The sequence below is a fragment of the Osmia bicornis genome, chromosome 11 (assembly GCF_907164935.1).
Source record: "Osmia bicornis bicornis chromosome 11, iOsmBic2.1, whole genome shotgun sequence".
Taxonomy (NCBI): Eukaryota; Metazoa; Arthropoda; class Insecta; order Hymenoptera; family Megachilidae; genus Osmia; species Osmia bicornis.
In genome coordinates, this window is record NC_060226.1 from 6,073,358 (window position 1) to 6,091,536 (window position 18,179).

General features: G+C 50.7%; 4 protein-coding genes across 5 annotated transcripts in view; 2 read left to right on the forward strand and 2 right to left on the reverse strand.

Moving 5' to 3' along the window:
• LOC114875983 (putative inorganic phosphate cotransporter) overlaps positions 1–18,179 on the reverse strand; it is a 35,316-nt gene that overhangs the window by 6,419 nt on the left and 10,718 nt on the right. Inside the window, exon 2 of the mRNA XM_029186916.2 lies at positions 4,188–4,433. Within this exon, the coding sequence (XP_029042749.1) occupies positions 4,188–4,275 (88 nt within the window). The 5' untranslated portion in view covers positions 4,276–4,433. The remainder of the gene's footprint in view (positions 1–4,187; positions 4,434–18,179) is intronic.
• LOC123988314 (ionotropic receptor 75a-like) lies at positions 5,328–9,096 on the forward strand. The gene is made up of 9 exons (XM_046287830.1): positions 5,328–5,902; positions 5,982–6,145; positions 6,766–7,107; positions 7,334–7,449; positions 7,521–7,691; positions 7,751–8,010; positions 8,066–8,274; positions 8,344–8,618; positions 8,674–9,096. Exons 1-9 carry the CDS (start codon positions 5,743–5,745, stop codon positions 9,005–9,007), a joined length of 2,031 nt encoding a protein of 676 aa, XP_046143786.1. The 5' UTR covers positions 5,328–5,742; the 3' UTR covers positions 9,008–9,096.
• Positions 9,064–10,077, reverse strand: LOC114875991 (dynactin subunit 5). Its single transcript, XM_029186934.2, has 4 exons — positions 9,895–10,077; positions 9,631–9,818; positions 9,427–9,538; positions 9,064–9,323 (listed from the first exon to the last, which is right to left on the reverse strand). Exons 1-4 carry the CDS (start codon positions 9,940–9,942, stop codon positions 9,126–9,128), a joined length of 546 nt encoding a protein of 181 aa, XP_029042767.1. The 5' UTR covers positions 9,943–10,077; the 3' UTR covers positions 9,064–9,125.
• On the forward strand, positions 10,106–16,655 carry LOC114875992 (protein PTHB1). 2 transcript variants are annotated; one of them, XM_046287823.1, is made up of 14 exons: positions 10,106–10,701; positions 10,768–10,856; positions 11,141–11,405; positions 12,004–12,284; positions 12,354–12,484; positions 12,835–13,012; positions 13,101–13,364; positions 13,435–13,674; positions 13,942–14,228; positions 14,294–14,464; positions 14,536–14,673; positions 14,737–15,092; positions 16,288–16,486; positions 16,564–16,655. In XM_046287823.1, the coding sequence occupies exons 1-12, from the start codon at positions 10,427–10,429 to the stop codon at positions 14,974–14,976; spliced, it is 2,559 nt and encodes an 852-aa protein (XP_046143779.1). In that variant the 5' UTR covers positions 10,106–10,426; the 3' UTR covers positions 14,977–15,092; positions 16,288–16,486; positions 16,564–16,655. The 2 variants fall into 2 exon arrangements, with proteins under 2 accessions (XP_046143779.1, XP_046143780.1); XM_046287824.1 differs by lacking the exon at positions 16,288–16,486 and having other exon boundaries at positions 16,564–16,645.

Consider the following 18,179-nt stretch of genomic DNA (forward strand, 5'->3'; position numbering starts at 1 on the left):
CTACAATTTCAAACGGTGTACGACCCGTCGAAACGCAACAAACCGCGATGCTACTCTTTCGATCGCTGGATAATTTCGCGCGGAATTTTCTCGAGTTTCCTTTTCTTTCTTTTTTCGAGCCTCGACTTGATCGCTGCCATCCGCGGACTTTCCGTAGTTGGCCGAGACGAGTTCCGTTCAAAAATATCTTTGAAAATTACGTAACTAAAATTCGCTATACGATCTGTACCAACTACCAACTTTCCACGATTTTACGCTTATCTCGACCATCCGGTTCGATCAGAGAGATAACGCGCGATACGAAGCGATACGAAATTCTTCCAGACCCGTTATCTTTACACGCGGCGACGTCCCACGGGTAGAAATCGCGTAATCGCGATGCCGTCACGGCCTCTATTACGAGCATCGCGAAAGGAAAATACGATTATTTCGGGCGACGCGGATTCCTTTTTCACTTCTTCGTCACACCGACAGATTCGCCTCGTTTCCTCGACAGGAACCGTACCATGAAACGTCACTCGTCGCGGGCAGAATCGTGTCACTCGTATGTTTAACGAGAGACTCGTTTCGTGATTAATTGCAAGGTCGCAACGATGCTGCAACATCGGTGGAATGAAATTCCAGCGACGTTGTTTTCCGAACGAGTACCCTTCCCTCCTCTTCCCCGTCCTGAGACGATTTGTCCTTTTTGTTCTTCGTTTTTCTCCGCTCATCTACGCGTTTATTGGCATCGATATTGTTAATAAACGCGGCTGTAGAACGCGCAAATTTTCGCGTTAATCGTGGCGCCGAATCGCGAACAAAAATAGAAATACGCGATACGCTAATAATAGTAATAGGAAAGATTTCGGTTGCCAAAAATCATGTGCGTCTGTGCACGTGCAGGTGCGTTAGCGAGATCGAACGATTACCAGCGATCGATGATCGATACGACGCGAGGGTACTCGCGTTTAATCCTTCTCGTGACGAAGCAGTGGATTTCACCGAGATTGCGTAAATGCCGCAGTGTTATTATCCAAGAATCATGACCGAGCGTATTTTTTGCGATTCGAGAAATCACTTGAACCGCGATTCACGATATCGCGTCGTTAATCGCTCGATTGCGTAATCTTCACGAGTTCGAGAAGTGCAAACAAAACAGATCTCGTTTTATCGACGATTACGACGATAGTTTTATTACCGATGGTCGGTGATCCAGGATCGATCGAGGAGCCATCTCGATCGACAAACGCGAGAGGAATCTTGCCGATACTCGAACGGTAAAAAAGAGGTCCGCGTTTACCGATCTGTTCGTTTGAACGCTGCAGGAACCCGTTCGATTTTTGCGAACGAGTTTCGAGTTTCGAGTAAACGAATTCAATGACGTTCCTTGCTGGGCACGTCCTCGGTCCCCACGATTCTACCGGTCGGTTTGGCTTGGCTAGACTGCTGCTCGGTATCGGTGCGAGTCAACAGGAAACGCGCGACAGGCCCCTAAACGCATTATTCACTTGACAAAGTGGAAAATAACGTCCGCCTTGGCTGAGGAACTGAGCGAGATATGCTACGCCACCCACGATCGTTCCAGTCACGGCACGAAAGCTTTTTCGGTTTCAAGCGTGCCGAGGAAACGCGAACTCGCGTAGCGGATGATCGAGGATCGACCTTTCCTTTCCACGAACGTTCGCACGATTCGTGTCAAGGTGTGCACGATTGCTGCGATCTTCTACGAACGATATTCGGTGCAAGTTAATCCGTTCGGAAACTTCGTCTCGCTGGTTTCTCGATCATCGCTGGTAATCGCGAGCGAACGAAACGAACGCATTAACCTCCGGTACGCGTAGACGACCGCGTTGGCGTCGATCAATTAACGCGTCGCGACGTGCATACGAAGTAGCAAGTCTCGCCAGAAGTCTCGGTAACGCGTCGTTTCGGGAAACGAAACTTTCTACTTTCCTGAGTTCGTGATAACCACCAGGCGATACAACGATCGACCGGTACAAAAAACACCGTACACAGGCCTCGTTCTTCGTGGCACGGATAGAATTCTTAATCGATCCTACAGCGAATCGACCTTTGGAACTTTCGAAACTTGGTAGCTTCGACGATGAAAAAACATCGTTTGAACCTTGTTCTACGACGATCGAGGGTCACCGGGGAGAATCGGCAAACGGGGCGGTCGAATGGCCCGGGAAATCGTGCATCGACTCATTGGAATTCCAGCGTAGTTTGCGCTCTGTCGATCAATTGTTTCCGCCTGGTTGCTTGTTTGTTATTAGCTACGCGCGTTTTATCCGTTCGGTTTGTGACACGACTGTTACAGAGAGAAGAAGAAGGCAAACGCACGAGTCGCGGCATGTATTATTCAACGAGAAGGACGTAGAACGGTTGAAAACGATTCGTTCTTCTCGTAGCGCGAGCAAACCGAATCCTTTTCCTCCTTCCCGCTCGATTTAGCCTCGAACGACGTAAGCGGACAAATCGCGAGATCGTATCTGTCTTTTCGGTTAATCGCTTCGCCGTCTGATGAATTGCAACGACGATATCACCGCGAAATCTCCAGCAAGAGGAATGAAGAGATAAAAAGAAGGAGACGACGGATGTTCGAGCCGGAACAAGGTCGATCTAAGATCGAACGACTAGTTTGGCGCATATTTATGGTGCACCTACGCTACCTTCGTGGCTGCTTCTCGTGTGCGGCTGCGCCACTTTTTCTTCTTTTTTTCTCTTACCGGAGGCTAATCGAACGAGTTTCGAGACAGCGTTACGTGTTTATTCCGGTTCTCGTTATCCTAGTCGTTCGAAAGTTGGCGGCGCGATCTCGATCGGACGCCGCGTACCTTGTATCCTCGCGCTGAAATTCGCCCTTCGGCGAAAGACGCGTAGAAGCGAATACGGTTTGGCGGGAACGCGAGCCAAAGTCAATTCGGTGGTGAAGAGACGGTATCCGTCGATGAGAAAGCGCGGGTGGCGGAAGGAAATGAAAATTTAATAAGAACGCTTATGTAACCGAGGGTAGAGGAAAACGTTCGAAAGGTGTAGATCGTCGAGTGTGTTCGAAGGCCGCCCTTTAGACTGTTCGCGAAAAATAGTCATCTGAAACTTTGTTTCGATAAATGGGTCGTCAAGGTGGGACGGGAAACCGATATCGGTCACGTACGTTCTCGGTAAAACAAAGTATTTTGTATTTTGAGATAAGGGCTATCTATGGTCGCGCGAGTCACGCGAATGGATCGCGTTTTCTCGTTTAAGGGGAATCGATTTTGATTCACGAGAGACAATCGAAACGAATCGAACTCGATCGGGACAGTGGCACTGGGACGGGTTTGGTTTACGCGAGGTGAACCGAGTTGCAAGTAGGTCGCGACTCGAGACTAGGACGATCGCTTTCGAGCTGGTATTTCCCGAGGAGGGTTCTTCGTCGCGAGCGGAATTTCCACGCGTCGCGACGCGTCCAAGCGAGAAGGCCGCGGCAAACGAGCGTGTAACGAGAAAATCGATGTCGCTTGGACGCGTTAGAGCGTCGCGTCGCATCTGGACCGGCCGATGTTGATCCTTCGAATCACTCGTAAATCGAGCGTGATAATTAATCGTTCATTCGATCGAACGCAATATCTCGTTCGTTAACGCTTTAAAATCGATACGACTCGTCGAGCCTGCAAGTATCTTGATTGATGAAAAAATTTCGTATTTTTTTTCAAATAACTTCGTTCTTACCGGTATCGCAATTTACGTATCGCCGACTTAGTCGCGTAAACTAATTAAAAAATCAAGGCGATCGCGCGAGATAACGACAATTCCGGATTAGCGATGGCGCGAGATACATTATCTGCAATGGTGCACCGAAGGTTACTTTCTTTTCACGAAAAATATGAAAGACACTATGTTATGATACACAACATTCTCGATAAAATGTATGATTCTTGCGATACAAGAAGAGACGGGGACGTTAACGGATGTCGTTTCGCGAGCAAACATCACGAAGCGGTTGCAACAATCTTTCGATTGAACAGCTGTTGTTTTTCTCCTTGTCAAATTACTAAAAGTAATGAAAAATCTGGAGCATGAAAAATATTTGTTAAGCAGACACGGAGTTTCTCGAGATTACGTAAAGCGTGGCACGGTGGTGGGCATCTGTGCGGCAGAAAAGTTTCTCTCGCGGTGATTTCGGCAAGGAAATCGTCTGTACGAGAAATGAAAAGACTCACCAGTCGGCGGTGGCACATCTGCCTCGAAGACCTCCGGTATCTTCATTTCCGGCTTCCGATCCACGGTTATGGCGACTTTCCTTGCCATGGTAGTCCGCGAGGATTCTCGTTCCCTACCGTCCACGACAGCTCGGAGCGTAGGCCCGTTTCTCTCGGTTACTCGATCGTCGGAGCAAAGACTAGCGCGCCTGTCTCGCTGATACTGTTGGGAACGCTGCCGAACTCGCGACACTTAGCCGCAAACACCTAGTGGACGTTGACCAATTAGAAGACGCGGTTCGAGCCCCACCGGTGTCGGCTTCCTCCCCCACGCGGCGATATCGCTTCCTATGAATCGGATTTACGCGGGAAATCAACGGATTTCGTCTCTCTCGCTATTCCACCTGTTCCCTCTTTACCGCTAAACTTTTTTCACAACTTCCTCCTCCACTTTCTGTCCTTTCTTCTATTCTTTGTTCTTTTTGTGTCGTGTTTTACAATCGTCTCGTTCGTCACGGATCTCCCACCACGCTTTCGATGCCTCCTCTCTGATCCCGATATCGCGACCGTCGGGGGTACAATTTTTCACGCGGAATCGACCCTCCGAACGATCGAAATCCCTCGGATCCAAGAGTACACATCGATTAGACGTTCGCGTTCACCGTCACGTGAACGAGAGGAAAATCGGCTACGCTCCGTTTCCGCGGTCGTGTCGCGGGAAAAAATAGAGGAAAGAATAGGAGAAGAGGATCCGATAGAGCGCAATTACGCGGTGGGCGATAAGCGAACACGGTTAACGTTGGTAACGCGTGATAAATAAGACGGCGAAGATAAGTGGTTCGCGATAACGCAGCGATCGCGGTAATCCCTAAAAAGAGATCCATCTTGCCAGGTTGGACAGCGCGCGCAGCGAAAATATTTTTTTCGAAGGCACGTCATCCTTTGGCTTTTGACGTTCGCGCGAATCAGAGCTTTTGCGCGGACCCCTGGTAATCCGGAGCACGCGTAGCCCATCGCGACGGCACACTCGCGCGATCCCAGCAACCCGCCTCCACTCTCGGCGAACGAGCGCACGCTGATAACAGAACGTCGGTGGGCTCGACGCACGTGTCCAGCAGCAACTCGTCACGCGACACGTCGATGCAAGATTCGCGGTCGCAAGGTCGGATTTCTCCCATGCGAAAAATCATTTTACCGCGTCGTCAGCCGATACTCTTCTCCTCGTACTCTTCATCGCCACTTCGGTGCCTACCATCTCGCTAATCAACCGTGTAAAGCTCGCGGCTATCACGGATATCGATGATCCATCGATTCAATTTCGCCACGACTGGTTGTTTTGCGACATATTCGTTTATCGCCTGCGAAAACCAACGAAATTACATCCCCCGTCCCTCGATCCAATAGTCGATACGATACGAACGAAGCCTGTTATTTTCAAAGCTGCTCGTTTCCCAGATGCGCTTCGAAAGGCAGAGTTTGAATAATTTACCGTGGACGACGGGACTGGGCGTGCCTCGGAAAGGCAGCGTCTTTCCTTTTCGTGAAAACAGAATTTCGTGGAAAGTTGCACGATAACATGCATCCCGTTCTGTGCGTTCTCGTCTTTAGCATGCTGTCTGCGGGTGATTGCCGAGCGTTCGCGTACGATCATTCCTTCGTGCAGCTAATCGACGACGCCGTCGGTCTGCTCTTTCCGCCGGTAAAAGTGTCGGCGTATTTGTGCCACCTCGACGAAGGTGAGAGAACGCTAGCGGAATTACGCAACTCACGATTCCGATCATAATACGATCGTCGTTTAGAATTGTACGTTTTCAGATACCGCGATCACCTTGTCTAGGCTGATGTCGAGTCACGGGCTAATTCACGAGATTCATCGGGATTTGGAGAGATTCACGAGGGAACCGCACGACGCTTGGGATCATCGAGCATTGTACGTGCTGGATTTGGACTGCGACCAGGCGATTTCGTTGTTGCGAACGGTATCGTCCAGCTTAATTAGCAAAGAACGAACACGCGGCTCTCTTTAAGCCTCAGGGCTTTAAGAAAGAGAACGGTAGTCGACGATGCCTGGTTATCGTCGCGTGTTAATCGAGTAGCACGTGTTAAGTACTTCTGTTGAGTAGCGCTCGTTAGATGTATCGGCACTTTTTTCCCCCGATATCTGATTAACAGGTAGTTCAAGATAATTATACGCGACAAATTGTAACGACGGAGGAGACAATTAATTAATGCGATAATTACGGGCGAAGCACGCGAGTTTTTACCGGCCGCTAGTCGCACCGTTTAACGTATGCCCTGTGTTTAATGTTAAAAAGAAAATACATTGTATTTGCGAGCCGAATTTGCTTCTGTTTATTCGCTCATTATTATGGGTACAAAAGCGAGCCGATTTTCATTGGTCGATCGAAAATCGAACCAGTTAACGGGTTAATGATTAGCGATGGAAAGATACGAGCTCGAACGAAAAGAACGTTCCCGTCGAGTCACCGATCGCGATTACATCGGTTCAACAAAGGATTCGCGTTACATTACATTATTACACGATACGTTGGTTGATACGAACGCACCGAGAAGAAAATGAGCGTATTCTGGTTCGCAGGCGAACGAGAGTGGTTTCTTCGTCGCGCCGATAAGGTGGCTTCTGCTTCAGGATCGAACGATCCTCCTCGATAACTCGACCGAGAATCACGAATCGTTGGACGACGCGAAAATCTTCAATCGTATGGCCATCTATCCCGATAGCGAGGTGATTCTAGTTAGAAAGCTTCGACAGGACTTCGCGGAGATATCGTCCGTCTACAGGATCAGTCGTTATCACGAGGTCACGACGGAGGATCGAGGAAATTGGACGCTCGAGGAGGGAGTTCGAATCCGCGACTTCCAGCCTACTTCCAGACGACGCGCGAACCTTCGATCAACGCCCTTGACAGCCTGCCTTGTGGTACTCGAGATTTCATTTTTTGTCTCGCGACGGAGAAACTTTTGTCGCGAATCAATTGTTCGATTAAATTCATTCGATCGACTCGCGCGCGATAAGATAACGGCCGACGAAGCTTTCGAGCGAATCGATCCGACTGCGAAAGAATCGAATCGAAACGAAACGAAACTAAATGAACCGAAACGAAAACTTTCGATCGTAAAACGACGTTATCGGTATTTATTCGTAGATGAGCGATCCCGATACCATCAACCACTTGACCGATTTCAAATACAAGCACATAGATCCAATAACCAAAACCAATTATCCCTGGTTACTGCATATCGTGCATCGAATGAACGCCACGTGAGTACCCTTTCGCCTGTTACCCGATAATTACGCGGCCGAAATTCACCCATCGAATCCACCACCGACAGCATCGAAATTCGGACGACCAACACCTGGGGATACCGAAACGAGAACGGATCGTGGAACGGCATGGTTGGTATGCTGCAAAGTCGTCAAGCGGATTTAGGAGGCACAGCGACGTTTCTGATTTCGCAACGCGTAGGAGTGATCGATTACGTGCAGCTTTACACGCGTACCAAGTAAGCTATCTATCGGTAGACGAACACGTTACGTTTTCGTTAATCTTTCCAATCCGCAGAGCGCTATTCGTGTTCCGTCAACCATTGTTGTCCGCGGTCAGCAACATATTCATTCTACCGTTTCAACGTTCCGTCTGGCTCGCCATCGGCGTGTTTCTCTTGCTGGTCCTCGGTTTGCTCTGGTTATCGTCCGGTTGGGAGTATCATCGAGAGACGTCGAAAAGCGGTTCCACGCTCGCGTACCGGCACCGACTGAATCAGCCGCGGCAGACGGTCAGCGACAATCTGATGGTGGTGCTGGCCGCTGCGGCGCAACAAGGTAAGTATACCGTCGATCGTCGCGTTGGAGGAAATATCGACGGATAATCGTACAGGATCCTCCTACGAACCGTACCGCGTTCCATCTCGGATCGTCACTCTGATGCTTCTGCTCGCTGCCCTGAGCTTGTACACCTCCTACACGGCCAACATCGTCGCCCTACTCCAGTCGACCACCGACTCGATCAAAACTCTGGCCGATCTGTTGCACAGCCCGCTAAAGTGCGGCACACACGACATCGTCTACAACCGGTACTACTTCAAGGTACTTCGTCGATATTACTAACGCGATCACGGACGAACAGACGAATAAAAGCTGTCTCTCGCGGCGCAGTCGTTTCAAGATCCGATTCGAAGGGCTCTGGTGGACGAGAAGATCGAGCCGAGAGGAAAAAACGGTTCCTGGATGACGATGGAGGAAGGCGTACGTCGTGTTAAAAACGAGCTGTTCGCGTTCCACGGGGAAACCGGTACGATTTACAAGCTTATGCAACAGACGTACCAAGAAGAAGAGAAATGTGGAATCACCGAGATAGATATACTGAAGGTGATGTATCCGCTGTTCGCGATTCAACCTCGATCACCGTACAAGGAAATCATCAAGAATACGTAAGTTTCGCGACGATCCCGTCACCCTGGCGAATTTCGAGCGGACACCTTTCAGGGCCCTACTGTTGGGTGAAACTGGTCTAACGTATCGGGAGGAATCTCGGCTGTACACGGCGAAACCCAAGTGTCACGGTCGATCGAGCGTCATCAGTATAGGATTCACCGAGTGTTACTTTGCATTTTTAGCGATGGGTTATGGCTCGTTGCTCAGCCTGCTTGTGTTCGCTGTGGAGTTTCTATGGTATAAGAGGTACGCAAGAATACTTCAACGCTTTCGATCGTTTTTCCAATGCGTTCTTTTGCAGATGCATGCAGTTGAAAAACGAACAAGACGATCACGACGACGACGAAGTTTGGAGCGTAAAGGAAGCGACCGATGGAGACGATGATCCGGCGAACGTGATCCACGAGCAAGAGGACACGGTAGACGTACAAAACCACGATCTCCAAGGGATGAACATTCTTTTCGGTACGCGCCTGTGTACAGAATACAGAATAACAAACGGATTAACCGCGTGACGGTAGAAAGTGCTGATAATAGTTCTTTGTGAATTCTAGCATGAGGTCGAGGGTGCACTCGGGTAAATCCTCGACGCACTTCGCAGGATTGCCGGCCAAACGGGTAAACGAAGGAACTACGGTCTCTGGCGGGATCACGGCTCCGTCCTCGATGTAACAACAGTCCTTCAGGACGCACCTCCTTCCCTGGATAGTGGAACAAGCACGATTGCTTTACCGATATAACGTGTATAATAAAGAAATCTATGTGTACAATAAAGAAACTCTTCAGTGTATAACGTGTACGTACGATTACTGCGTTTTTCCCTATGTATATGTATGAACCGACGATGGCCGCGTTTACCACAGCTCGTTCTCCCACGAACACGTGGTCCCCCATCGTCAGAGGAAAGAAGGCGACGCTGAAGAAACGAAACGGAAACGAATAAAGCGATCAACCGATCTATTTATCTTAGATTTTCGACGAAACCACCGGGCGAGCCAGCTTACCAACCCTTTGCTAAACTTCTTAAACGGCGGCCTTATGATGGCGTTTTTGCTGATGATACAATAACGTCCCGTCCTGACGTTCGCTAAATCGCCTCTGATAATAGCGTCCGATTGTACGATCACCTTTCCGTGTAAAACGATATTCTGCGAACCGCATAGAACCGTCTGCCTGCTTACCTTGTTCCCGGAAGCCTGAAAGGTTAGCGCGAGAGGTTAGGTTCGATTCTATATACCGTTCGATACGATTAATCGTTCTCCCTTCTCTCACCGTCTCGACGTACTCCGCCCTGCTGTAATACACATCCTGAGGTTCCATGCCGTTTTTTCCAAAATCTTCCCTCAGCTTTTCTAATTCCGTGAAACGTCAAACACGAATGAATTTTTGTCAGCTGATGTCTGTTATCGAGCTTACGACGACGCCTCCTGTCGTTATTTTCGCGAATCGCGTTAATCCGAAGGAGTTCGCCATCTAACGAGAAACGGTTCAATCATTAAGCCCGTGGCGGTAACGTTCGATTCGGTTCGGTTCGATATTCCTTTCGGAATTAGAAGAGAAGGAGCCTCGAAAAGAATCATAAGAGAATGAAATTGATTAACGATTTCCGATCAAGTTCTATCGGATGACTAGCCACGTCGACGAATCGAATTAATAACGAATCGATTGGCAAAGCTGGCGAGTGTTTTGAAGTCTCGACGCCATAGTAACGAAAGGGGTGGAAAGACGTGAGGCAAGGGAGGCGGTACCGAGCCACTATGCAATTCTCTTTAACTGCTAAAATCGCGTCGACAGTGTAACGGCAATGTCTCTGTTCAACACGAAAGAATGGTGGCGAACGAGATGCGGAGCGGAGGAAACTTTCGACAGGCACAGTCTGCTAGCGACACCGTTGTTTGGAGAGGATAAAAAGGATATATTGGTGGTAGGAAGCCACGATGGTTATCTGAGAATGTACTGTCCCTCCTCGCAATGGGTGGACGAAACGAAATCGCCGTCCAACTACAAATCCACGGATCAGATGATCGAGACCCGAGTCGGAGATTGCATCGTGGACATGAAAACGGGGAAATTTGTCTCGTGAGTACTTGGAATCATAAGGGCTTACGAAACGAATAAGGGAACGAATTGTCCTCGTGCTTACAGGGGCTCTCAGGACCTTCGTCTGGCGATATTGACGTCCTCGAAGCTGCTCGTTTACAACGCGATTTTAACCGAGGAATCCACGGAATACGGTTTGCACAGCTCTCACTTTTACGATCTGCGAGTGGTCTCGGTCTCGTTTTGTAGGGCGGAGCGTCGGTTTCGCAATCGGTTCGGTTCGAAATCGAGCGCGACAGGACGCGTTAGAAATGATGAGTGTGATCTGTTCGATGTTCGACGTGTTCGAGGAACAGCTTTCACGCGAGAACCGCTGCGGGCTAAATTGTTGAACGTCGAACGTTCACCGTTCGATTGCTCTTCTTCCAGAGCCGGGAGCGTTTTTCTCTAAAATCTGTTGTCGATGTCTTTGCGACAGGTGACCGTTGCGAGTTGAAGATCGCGTACGAGCACTCGTTGCCAAGATTTCCGGCATCTTTGACGGTGGGTCCGTTCGGCGGTGTTCGTGGCAGGGACTTTCTCTGCGTTCAGTGCTTGGACGGCACGCTTCTATTCTACGAGCAGGAGGTGTTCGCGTTCGGGCAAGTTCTCAGGAATCGGTTGCTACCTGAGCCGATCGTCTACGTGTCGCGATACGACCTGTTCGCGGTAGCCAGCTCTTCTTGGTTCCTCGAATGTTACAGGCAGGAATTACTCGATACGACAGTGATCTTATACGGAGAACTACCCAAGTGTTACACTCACTTATTAATGAAACTTTGCCAGCTTGTCGAGCTTGTCGAGCTGAACACGCCCATACCCCGTTTTGGGGACATACGGCTAATTGTTTAAAAGATATTAATAATTAAAGTTAGTTACTACTTACATTGAGAAGTATGACAGACTCACACATACAAACAGTTAACTCTGTGGTAAAACGCTTGACTCGCAATCTAAAGGTCCACGGTTCAAATCCATAGTTCCCAAGTTTGTTTTTTTAATTATAATTTGTCCCTTTTTGTATAACTATTACATAAAAATTATCATTAAAAAAAAAAAAATGGGACCCAAGGATTTGAACCGAGGACCTTTAGATTGCGAGTCACGTGTTTAACCACGGAGCGGATCCATGACTCGCAATCTGAAGGTCCTCGGTTCAAATCCTTGGTACCCAACAATTTTTTTTTTTTTTTATGATAATTTTTATGTAATCGTAAAGTTTCATTAATAAGTGAGTGTAACACTTGGGTAGTTCCCCTTGTTAGATAGATGGGTATATCGAGAGAAACGATCGTTTCGCAGGTATCAGAGCATGGCGGAATCGAGGAAGGAAGGCGCTGAACGTGCGAGAGAAACGGGAGAGTCGCATCGCGGCTTCGACGTAGGCAACCTGGAGCCGGATTGGAGTTTCAACGTCGGGGAACCCGTTCGCGGCATCGAGGTTGTCACTTTGACCAGCTTCGAAATCGGGATCGTGGTTCTGGGCGAAAAACATCTGTATTGTTTAAAGGACAACTGCGCGGCGATCAAGTACGCCAAGAGGCTCGAGTACAGACCGTTGTGCTTTCGAGCTTACGTGATCGGTAATTGATAAAGACGCGAAAGGGGATAGGATAAGAAGCGCGTTGATCGATCGCGCTTAATCGTTTCAGAACCGGACGGCAAGTTGATGGTGCTGGTCATCTCGGACACGAGTACTCTGATGATCTACGAGGGCAGCACGCTCAAGTGGTCGGCGCAATTGCCTTTCGCCCCGGTCGCCGTCGCGAGGGTTCAGCTACGGGTGAGTCGCGTTACCTGCCAAGCTCCCAAGGAGCTAGTGGTAAAATGTCGGTTTCTCGGACGCGAGATCCTCGGTAAGGAAGCTGGCCGACCGATTAACGAGAAACATCGAGATCAGCGGGAAAGGGTAATCGGAGCGCGAAAAAAGGACAAAAGGCGAGGGCAATTATCGCGAGGACGTTATCTCTCGCGGTTATCGTGGCGCGCGCAAGGTTGCCGTTCTTGTCTTTCCGGAAGATAGAGAAGCCGTGAACGCGCTCGGCTACCGTCGTCGATTAATTGGCTCGATACCGAGAAGCCCGCCTTATCGACGTCCACGCGGACGTTCTATAAGTTTGTTATTTTTCGTAGCACCTGCAAGGAGTGACGGTCGTTTTGTCGGAGGACGGTCGTTTGGAAGCGTGTTACCTGGGATCGGAGCCAAGCTTGTTCGTCGCGCCACCCCTTCATCCGCGGGGTTACGATTACGCGACCGCGGAGCAACGGCTAGCGGAGCTGCGAGCCCTCTCGAAGAGGAGCAAAGAATCGGGTGAGGGCACGGGTTAGGTCGAGGCGTTCGAGCGAGACATCGCTGATAACGCGTGTTCCGAGAGTTGATCGATGGATGGGTCGAACAGGTCACGATCGAAGCAGCGACGCCAGCGTGGACGCTGAACTGATCGTCTCGGTGAACGTCTCGCCGGAATTGCAGCCGCGCTTCAAAAGATCGACAGTTAGCAGCGATTCGGAGGAGAAAGAGGAAGCGGAGATCGGACAGCTATCGAGCTGCAGGCTCTCGATCGAACTGTCCTCGTACGCGACTCTCAGTGACATCCAGGTCTGCGTGGACGTTTGTCGGCCGCTGTTCGCCTCCAAAGACTTCTACGTACTTTCCAATCTCTGTGAGCGATCCAAAGTCGAAGGATCGATTTCAACTCGAATCGATATTACAAGACCCGTGAAACTTTTCAGGCGAACGTCACGCGACGGAGATCGAGGTCTACGTGGACGGAGACTTGCCGGCGATATCCTCGGAGGTCGATGTAACCGTCACTTACCGGACGGACGCGGGAAATCTAAGGGCGCTTCGAAGAACCGTTCGGCTACCCTTGAAGATCATCCTGAAGAGTTGTCCGCCGGAAAACGCGTCCGCGTTCGCGACCGTGATCAAAAGCAACGAACCTCCCGTCAGCTTTGCTCAGCTATTTCCTGGTAAAATTACTCGTAAATTTTCATCGCTCCCCTCTCGTACCTCCCTGAAAATTACGGTCCGAAACGTTTTACCCTGGACGCCGAACCGTGTTTCTTTCTTTTCGTTCGTTTTTTCGTAGCCGTCGAAAGCCCGGCCAATTCTTAAACCGTGTAATTTCGATCGAGCCGCGTAACGAGCGTTTCGTTAGGTTAATCGCGGTCGACGGGAACGAGCAGCCTTTCCTACCGCTCCTCCGACCAGATAATATCGCGTACCATTTTTCTTAGAATTCACCGGGGAACAGCCGCAGAAACAAGGTTGGAACGCGTTGGGATTGCGGTACGCGCACACCGGTCGCGTGGTGACGATCGTTTCCGGCAACGCCAGCAATCGATACCGAGTGCAATCGGACGACGGGCTATCGACGACCTTGCTCGTTCATCGACTGATCGACAGGCTGAAAGAGAGAAGCAGCGGCACCGGGTTCCTCGCTATCCAACAGAATCACGTTCAGCTGGTGCACCTTCGGATAGAGGCTCACTTTCTCGCTCGACGAGAAATCGATAGGATAACGGTGCGTCTCTCGTTATTTTTCCTCTTTCTGAAAGACCTTTGCAAGATTTCGTTTGCACGGACCAGAAAGAGATCGGCTTGCTGAGCACTCAGCTGAGGAACGTCGAAAGGAGGATGCTGCGAACGGTGAGGGAGAGGAACGATCGATCGTTGGCCGACACTGGATTGCCGTTTCTCTTCGAGCAAACATGCCGTGCGATCTTTGCTCTTCTCGAGGATCTCGTCAAAGCGAGAGCGGTAAAAAGCGAAACGACTTCGAAACTGTTGGCGAACTCTCTTTGTTTAAACGATCCGCGCGATCTTTGCAGGAAAGGGATCGAACCGGTCACGAGTTGCGGTGCAGCCTGAAACTGCTTCTCCTGCTGATGAGATCGAACGCGGACCCCGACAAATACGCCGCGTTGGAGGCAGCTATCGGTTTCGCGCCACGTCCCGCCGAGCAGCTGGTGAGCAAATACGAGCGACGAGGATTATCTTTCGTTCTTGAACGCTAACGATTCGTGTCTCAGGACTGGGAGGAGATCGCCGACGCGGCGCTGACCGTTCTGCTCAAGTCCGTTTCGAGGAAGGCGAGTATAGCGGAGACGAGAACGGTGTCCAGCAACGCGATCACGCCTATCGCGACGAACAAAGAGCTGGCAAAGTTGAAGAAGCGTCTGGTCCACGCGATCGAACGGCTGGATCTTTCTAAAGGAAGCGACATCGCGGAGATCGAGTCGACGAGCGGTGCCGATCACGCGTCCGCTTAACGAGCGCGGCCGGTACCTCGGTTCGCGGGGTGCCGTGTTTCTCTCGTGGAAGCTGAGCGAACGCGGAAAACGCGGCTATCCGGAGCGGACGGCACAAGTTCGCTAGAGAGCGTTACGTAAGTAGCCGCGTATCTTCGCGGCTGGGATAATTTTATTCATCGTGCGGTCTGTGGCCTACGATCCGACTCGCGGCATACCGATCCGACTCGTACGCGTGGAAACGCGCGGCTCGAATCGCCGCGATGATTCATTCTGGCGCCGCGATTCTGCTTTTCCGAGGTTAATCGATGGAAGAATCGCTAGCCGAGAGATTTGCCTTCACCAACGACAGTGCACGCCTTGTTTCAATTACCATTTTCTTCTTCTACATCTTCATCTTCATCTTCCTCTTCTTTTCTTTCTCTCCTGGCTCTTTGGTCTCTTTCTCAACCAATTTCTCGAGTGGATGCCTCTCGACCGTCGTTGTTTGCCCGTTCGTCCTCGTTTCTTTCTCGAAACGGCGAACGGTTTATCGTGATGGCCTCTGGTTCGGTCTTTCGTTCGAGGTCGATTCGCGGAACGAACGTTCCTGGTCGGATGCGACGCGTTAGAGGAAAGACCGCATCCTCGATGAGACATCCACCGACGAAGCAAGTCGCGCGAGTCTTTCCGTTTCCCTTCTTTTTTTATGCCTCGTGGTCGCGCGTGCGCGTTCTCGCTTCAACACCGATTACGTGGAAATTCAACCGCGTCTTGGTAATCGTCCTTCCTAGAACGAACGAACGATCTAGCGACGACGACTTGGACGACGATGAGGTTCGATTCGTTGCATCCCGTGCTCCTGCGGTATGCGAAAACGATCCTTTTTTCCACGGTTGCACGCGTCAAGAAATGCGGCGCGAGCGGCGAGCGGTAGGGCGCGATGGTGCGAATCGGTGCCGCCTCCGGAAGCAATTGATTGCGAGCGCCGCTAATTAGTTTACCACGCCGATAATGCTCGCGCGTTTTTGCCTCGAGGATCGGCAACGGCTGGTGTTCGAGTTCCTTCGTCTCCCTCACTGACGCCGCAAAAGCAGCGTACACCCACACCTCTCTCGCTCTTTCTCTCGCCGTGCCACATCCTCTTTCCCCGCGTCTCGACGGCTAAAGCAGGATACGTCGTTTCCGGAAACGCGATCAAGATTACGCGCGAACCGTACGCCGCAACCTTCCTTTTTCACGCTCGAGATTGCGTGCTTCTGGACTGGCGACGCAACCGTTTCGACAAACATGTCCGAGTCCAAGTTTGAAGGAGCCGGCTGGGCACGAGTTATCGTTACGATATTTCGGCAGGGGGATGATGCCGCCGGCTGGCACGGATGATTTAGAATCGGACCACCTTGCTAAATCGTCGAAACCCCCGGGGACCACCGATGGAGTTGATTCGAGCAGGTCGTCGCGGTGCGGCGTGGCGTGAGAGAGCGGTAATCGGGGATAACGAGGCGGTCCAACGAAACGGCAACCGACCGACTGGTAGGGGGAGGTGAACGCGGTTAGAATTCTCTCGTTCCGTCCAATTACCTCGTTTCTCGGCTCCTACCCTAAATACCTATTCCCTGTCTTTCGTAGGTCGATATCCATGAGCGGTCCCGGCCCGGGTTGGGCCGTACCGTCGAACCCTGGGAACCGTCCACGATGCCGTTCTCGACCTTCCGCCTACCTGTCTCCGACGTTTTCTCTCAGATTCGCCGCCGTTTTGCTCTCGTTCGCTTGCCTTCCGTCTCGTGGATCTGGAGGAGCGGTCGCGACGATGCCCATAGTACCAAGGCTTCGCGGTGGATCGTGTTTCTTCCCGTCGAGCGAAAGCAACGATCCTCCTAATGGGATCCATAAATCATCCGTAAGTGGGGACTCGAGGTGGACGCGCGCGGTTCCCGACGACTTTCGAGGATTCGACGAAAATCGTTAAACTCCCAACGAGGGTTGGAGAAACGAGCAAACAGATAGGCCAGGCCAGACTCCGGCAAATGACTCGCTTCCGGGGTATCTCGAAAAAAATTTACAACCCGCCCCAGAGTACAGACGTGTTCGAGTTCGAGTTGGAGCTGGAGTCGCGGTTTGCCCGCGCTTACAAACGAAACGATCCAAGAAATTCCTGGAGGCTCGGCGCGTGCGCGATTCGACAGAAATAGAGCCACCGTTTATCGGGCAACGTTACATCGTAGAACCGGAAGAGAAAATAAATTTCATGACCGTTTCGGAACAGTCTCTCGTATTCTCTCTCTTTCTCCCGGAGTTTGCTTCTGCGATTCGAAATGTCTAATATATATCCAGGGTGTTTTGCGATCAAATGGTATCCACTGTGCAAGCTGTCGTACGATCGGTGTTTGCTCTTCGAAAAGGAGACGCGTCGCGCAGTTGGATCGACTGTTTCGACGAAACAACGTCCCACGTGAACGTCTGTTCAACGTTTCCTCTCGGTTTATTTTGCTAATTCAAACAAATTTGCCTTCTATACGATCGCGTTTACGAGGCGGGACAGAAACGGTCTTTTCGTTCGAGCTCGTACCTTGAAGAAGAAAGAAGAAAAGCAGAGAAATTGAAAATTGCTCTTGTTCGACGTCGCTGGGAAGACATTTGGCGCGTGCGAAATCCTGATACGACCTTGCCGCGAGCGAACCAGGCGGCCACGAACTCGTACGCGTACATCGAGGATCGATATTGGATACGCGATCGCGGATCTCTTCGATCTTCGAATCCGAAACGAGTGTCTCACGGATCCGGGCGAAACGCGTCGCGACGCTTCAGGTAAAACGCGAACAATATCGAATAACGAAGTGGCGACGGAATTCGAATGGGTTTGAATACGGTTCGTTACGCGGGAAAATAACGAGTCTCGAACGCGAGACGAAACGAAGAATCAACGGTACTTTTCTTCCGTTCTTCCCTCCGCGGGTTGCGAGCACTCTATCGTCGTTTTCCTAGAGAACCTTTCGATCGGATGAAAAAAAAAACGCGGTGGTGATCGAAATCTCGCGTTAACGGAACAATCGGAGGGCGTAGGTGGGATTCCAACGCGACCTTGCGCGCTCCTCTCGTGAAAGTTGCAAAGCAAATGCCATCTATTACGTCGTTTTATCGTTACTCGAGGTCCCTACGATCGAGGATTCTCGTTCGATCTATCGCGCGGTTATCTGAAACGTGCACGCAACCGACTCGTGCCACTCGTTTGAACGCGAGGCGAC

Coding starts and splice junctions, on each gene's coding strand:
- LOC123988314 (XM_046287830.1), top strand. CDS start 5,743: ATGCATCCCGTTCTGTGCGTTCTCGTCTTTAGCATGCTGTCTGCGGGT. Junction 5,903..5,981: donor TTTGTGCCACCTCGACGAAG/GTGAGAGAACGC, acceptor GTACGTTTTCAG/ATACCGCGATCACCTTGTCT. Junction 8,275..8,343: donor ACAACCGGTACTACTTCAAG/GTACTTCGTCGA, acceptor CTCGCGGCGCAG/TCGTTTCAAGATCCGATTCG.
- LOC114875992 (XM_046287823.1), top strand. CDS start 10,427: ATGTCTCTGTTCAACACGAAAGAATGGTGGCGAACGAGATGCGGAGCG. Junction 12,485..12,834: donor TCGCGAGGGTTCAGCTACGG/GTGAGTCGCGTT, acceptor TATTTTTCGTAG/CACCTGCAAGGAGTGACGGT. Junction 14,229..14,293: donor GAGAAATCGATAGGATAACG/GTGCGTCTCTCG, acceptor TGCACGGACCAG/AAAGAGATCGGCTTGCTGAG.
- LOC114875991 (XM_029186934.2), bottom strand. CDS start 9,942: ATGGAACCTCAGGATGTGTATTACAGCAGGGCGGAGTACGTCGAGACG. Junction 9,819..9,894: donor GGGCGGAGTACGTCGAGACG/GTGAGAGAAGGG, acceptor CTAACCTTTCAG/GCTTCCGGGAACAAGGTAAG. Junction 9,539..9,630: donor TTTAAGAAGTTTAGCAAAGG/GTTGGTAAGCTG, acceptor TCGTTTCTTCAG/CGTCGCCTTCTTTCCTCTGA.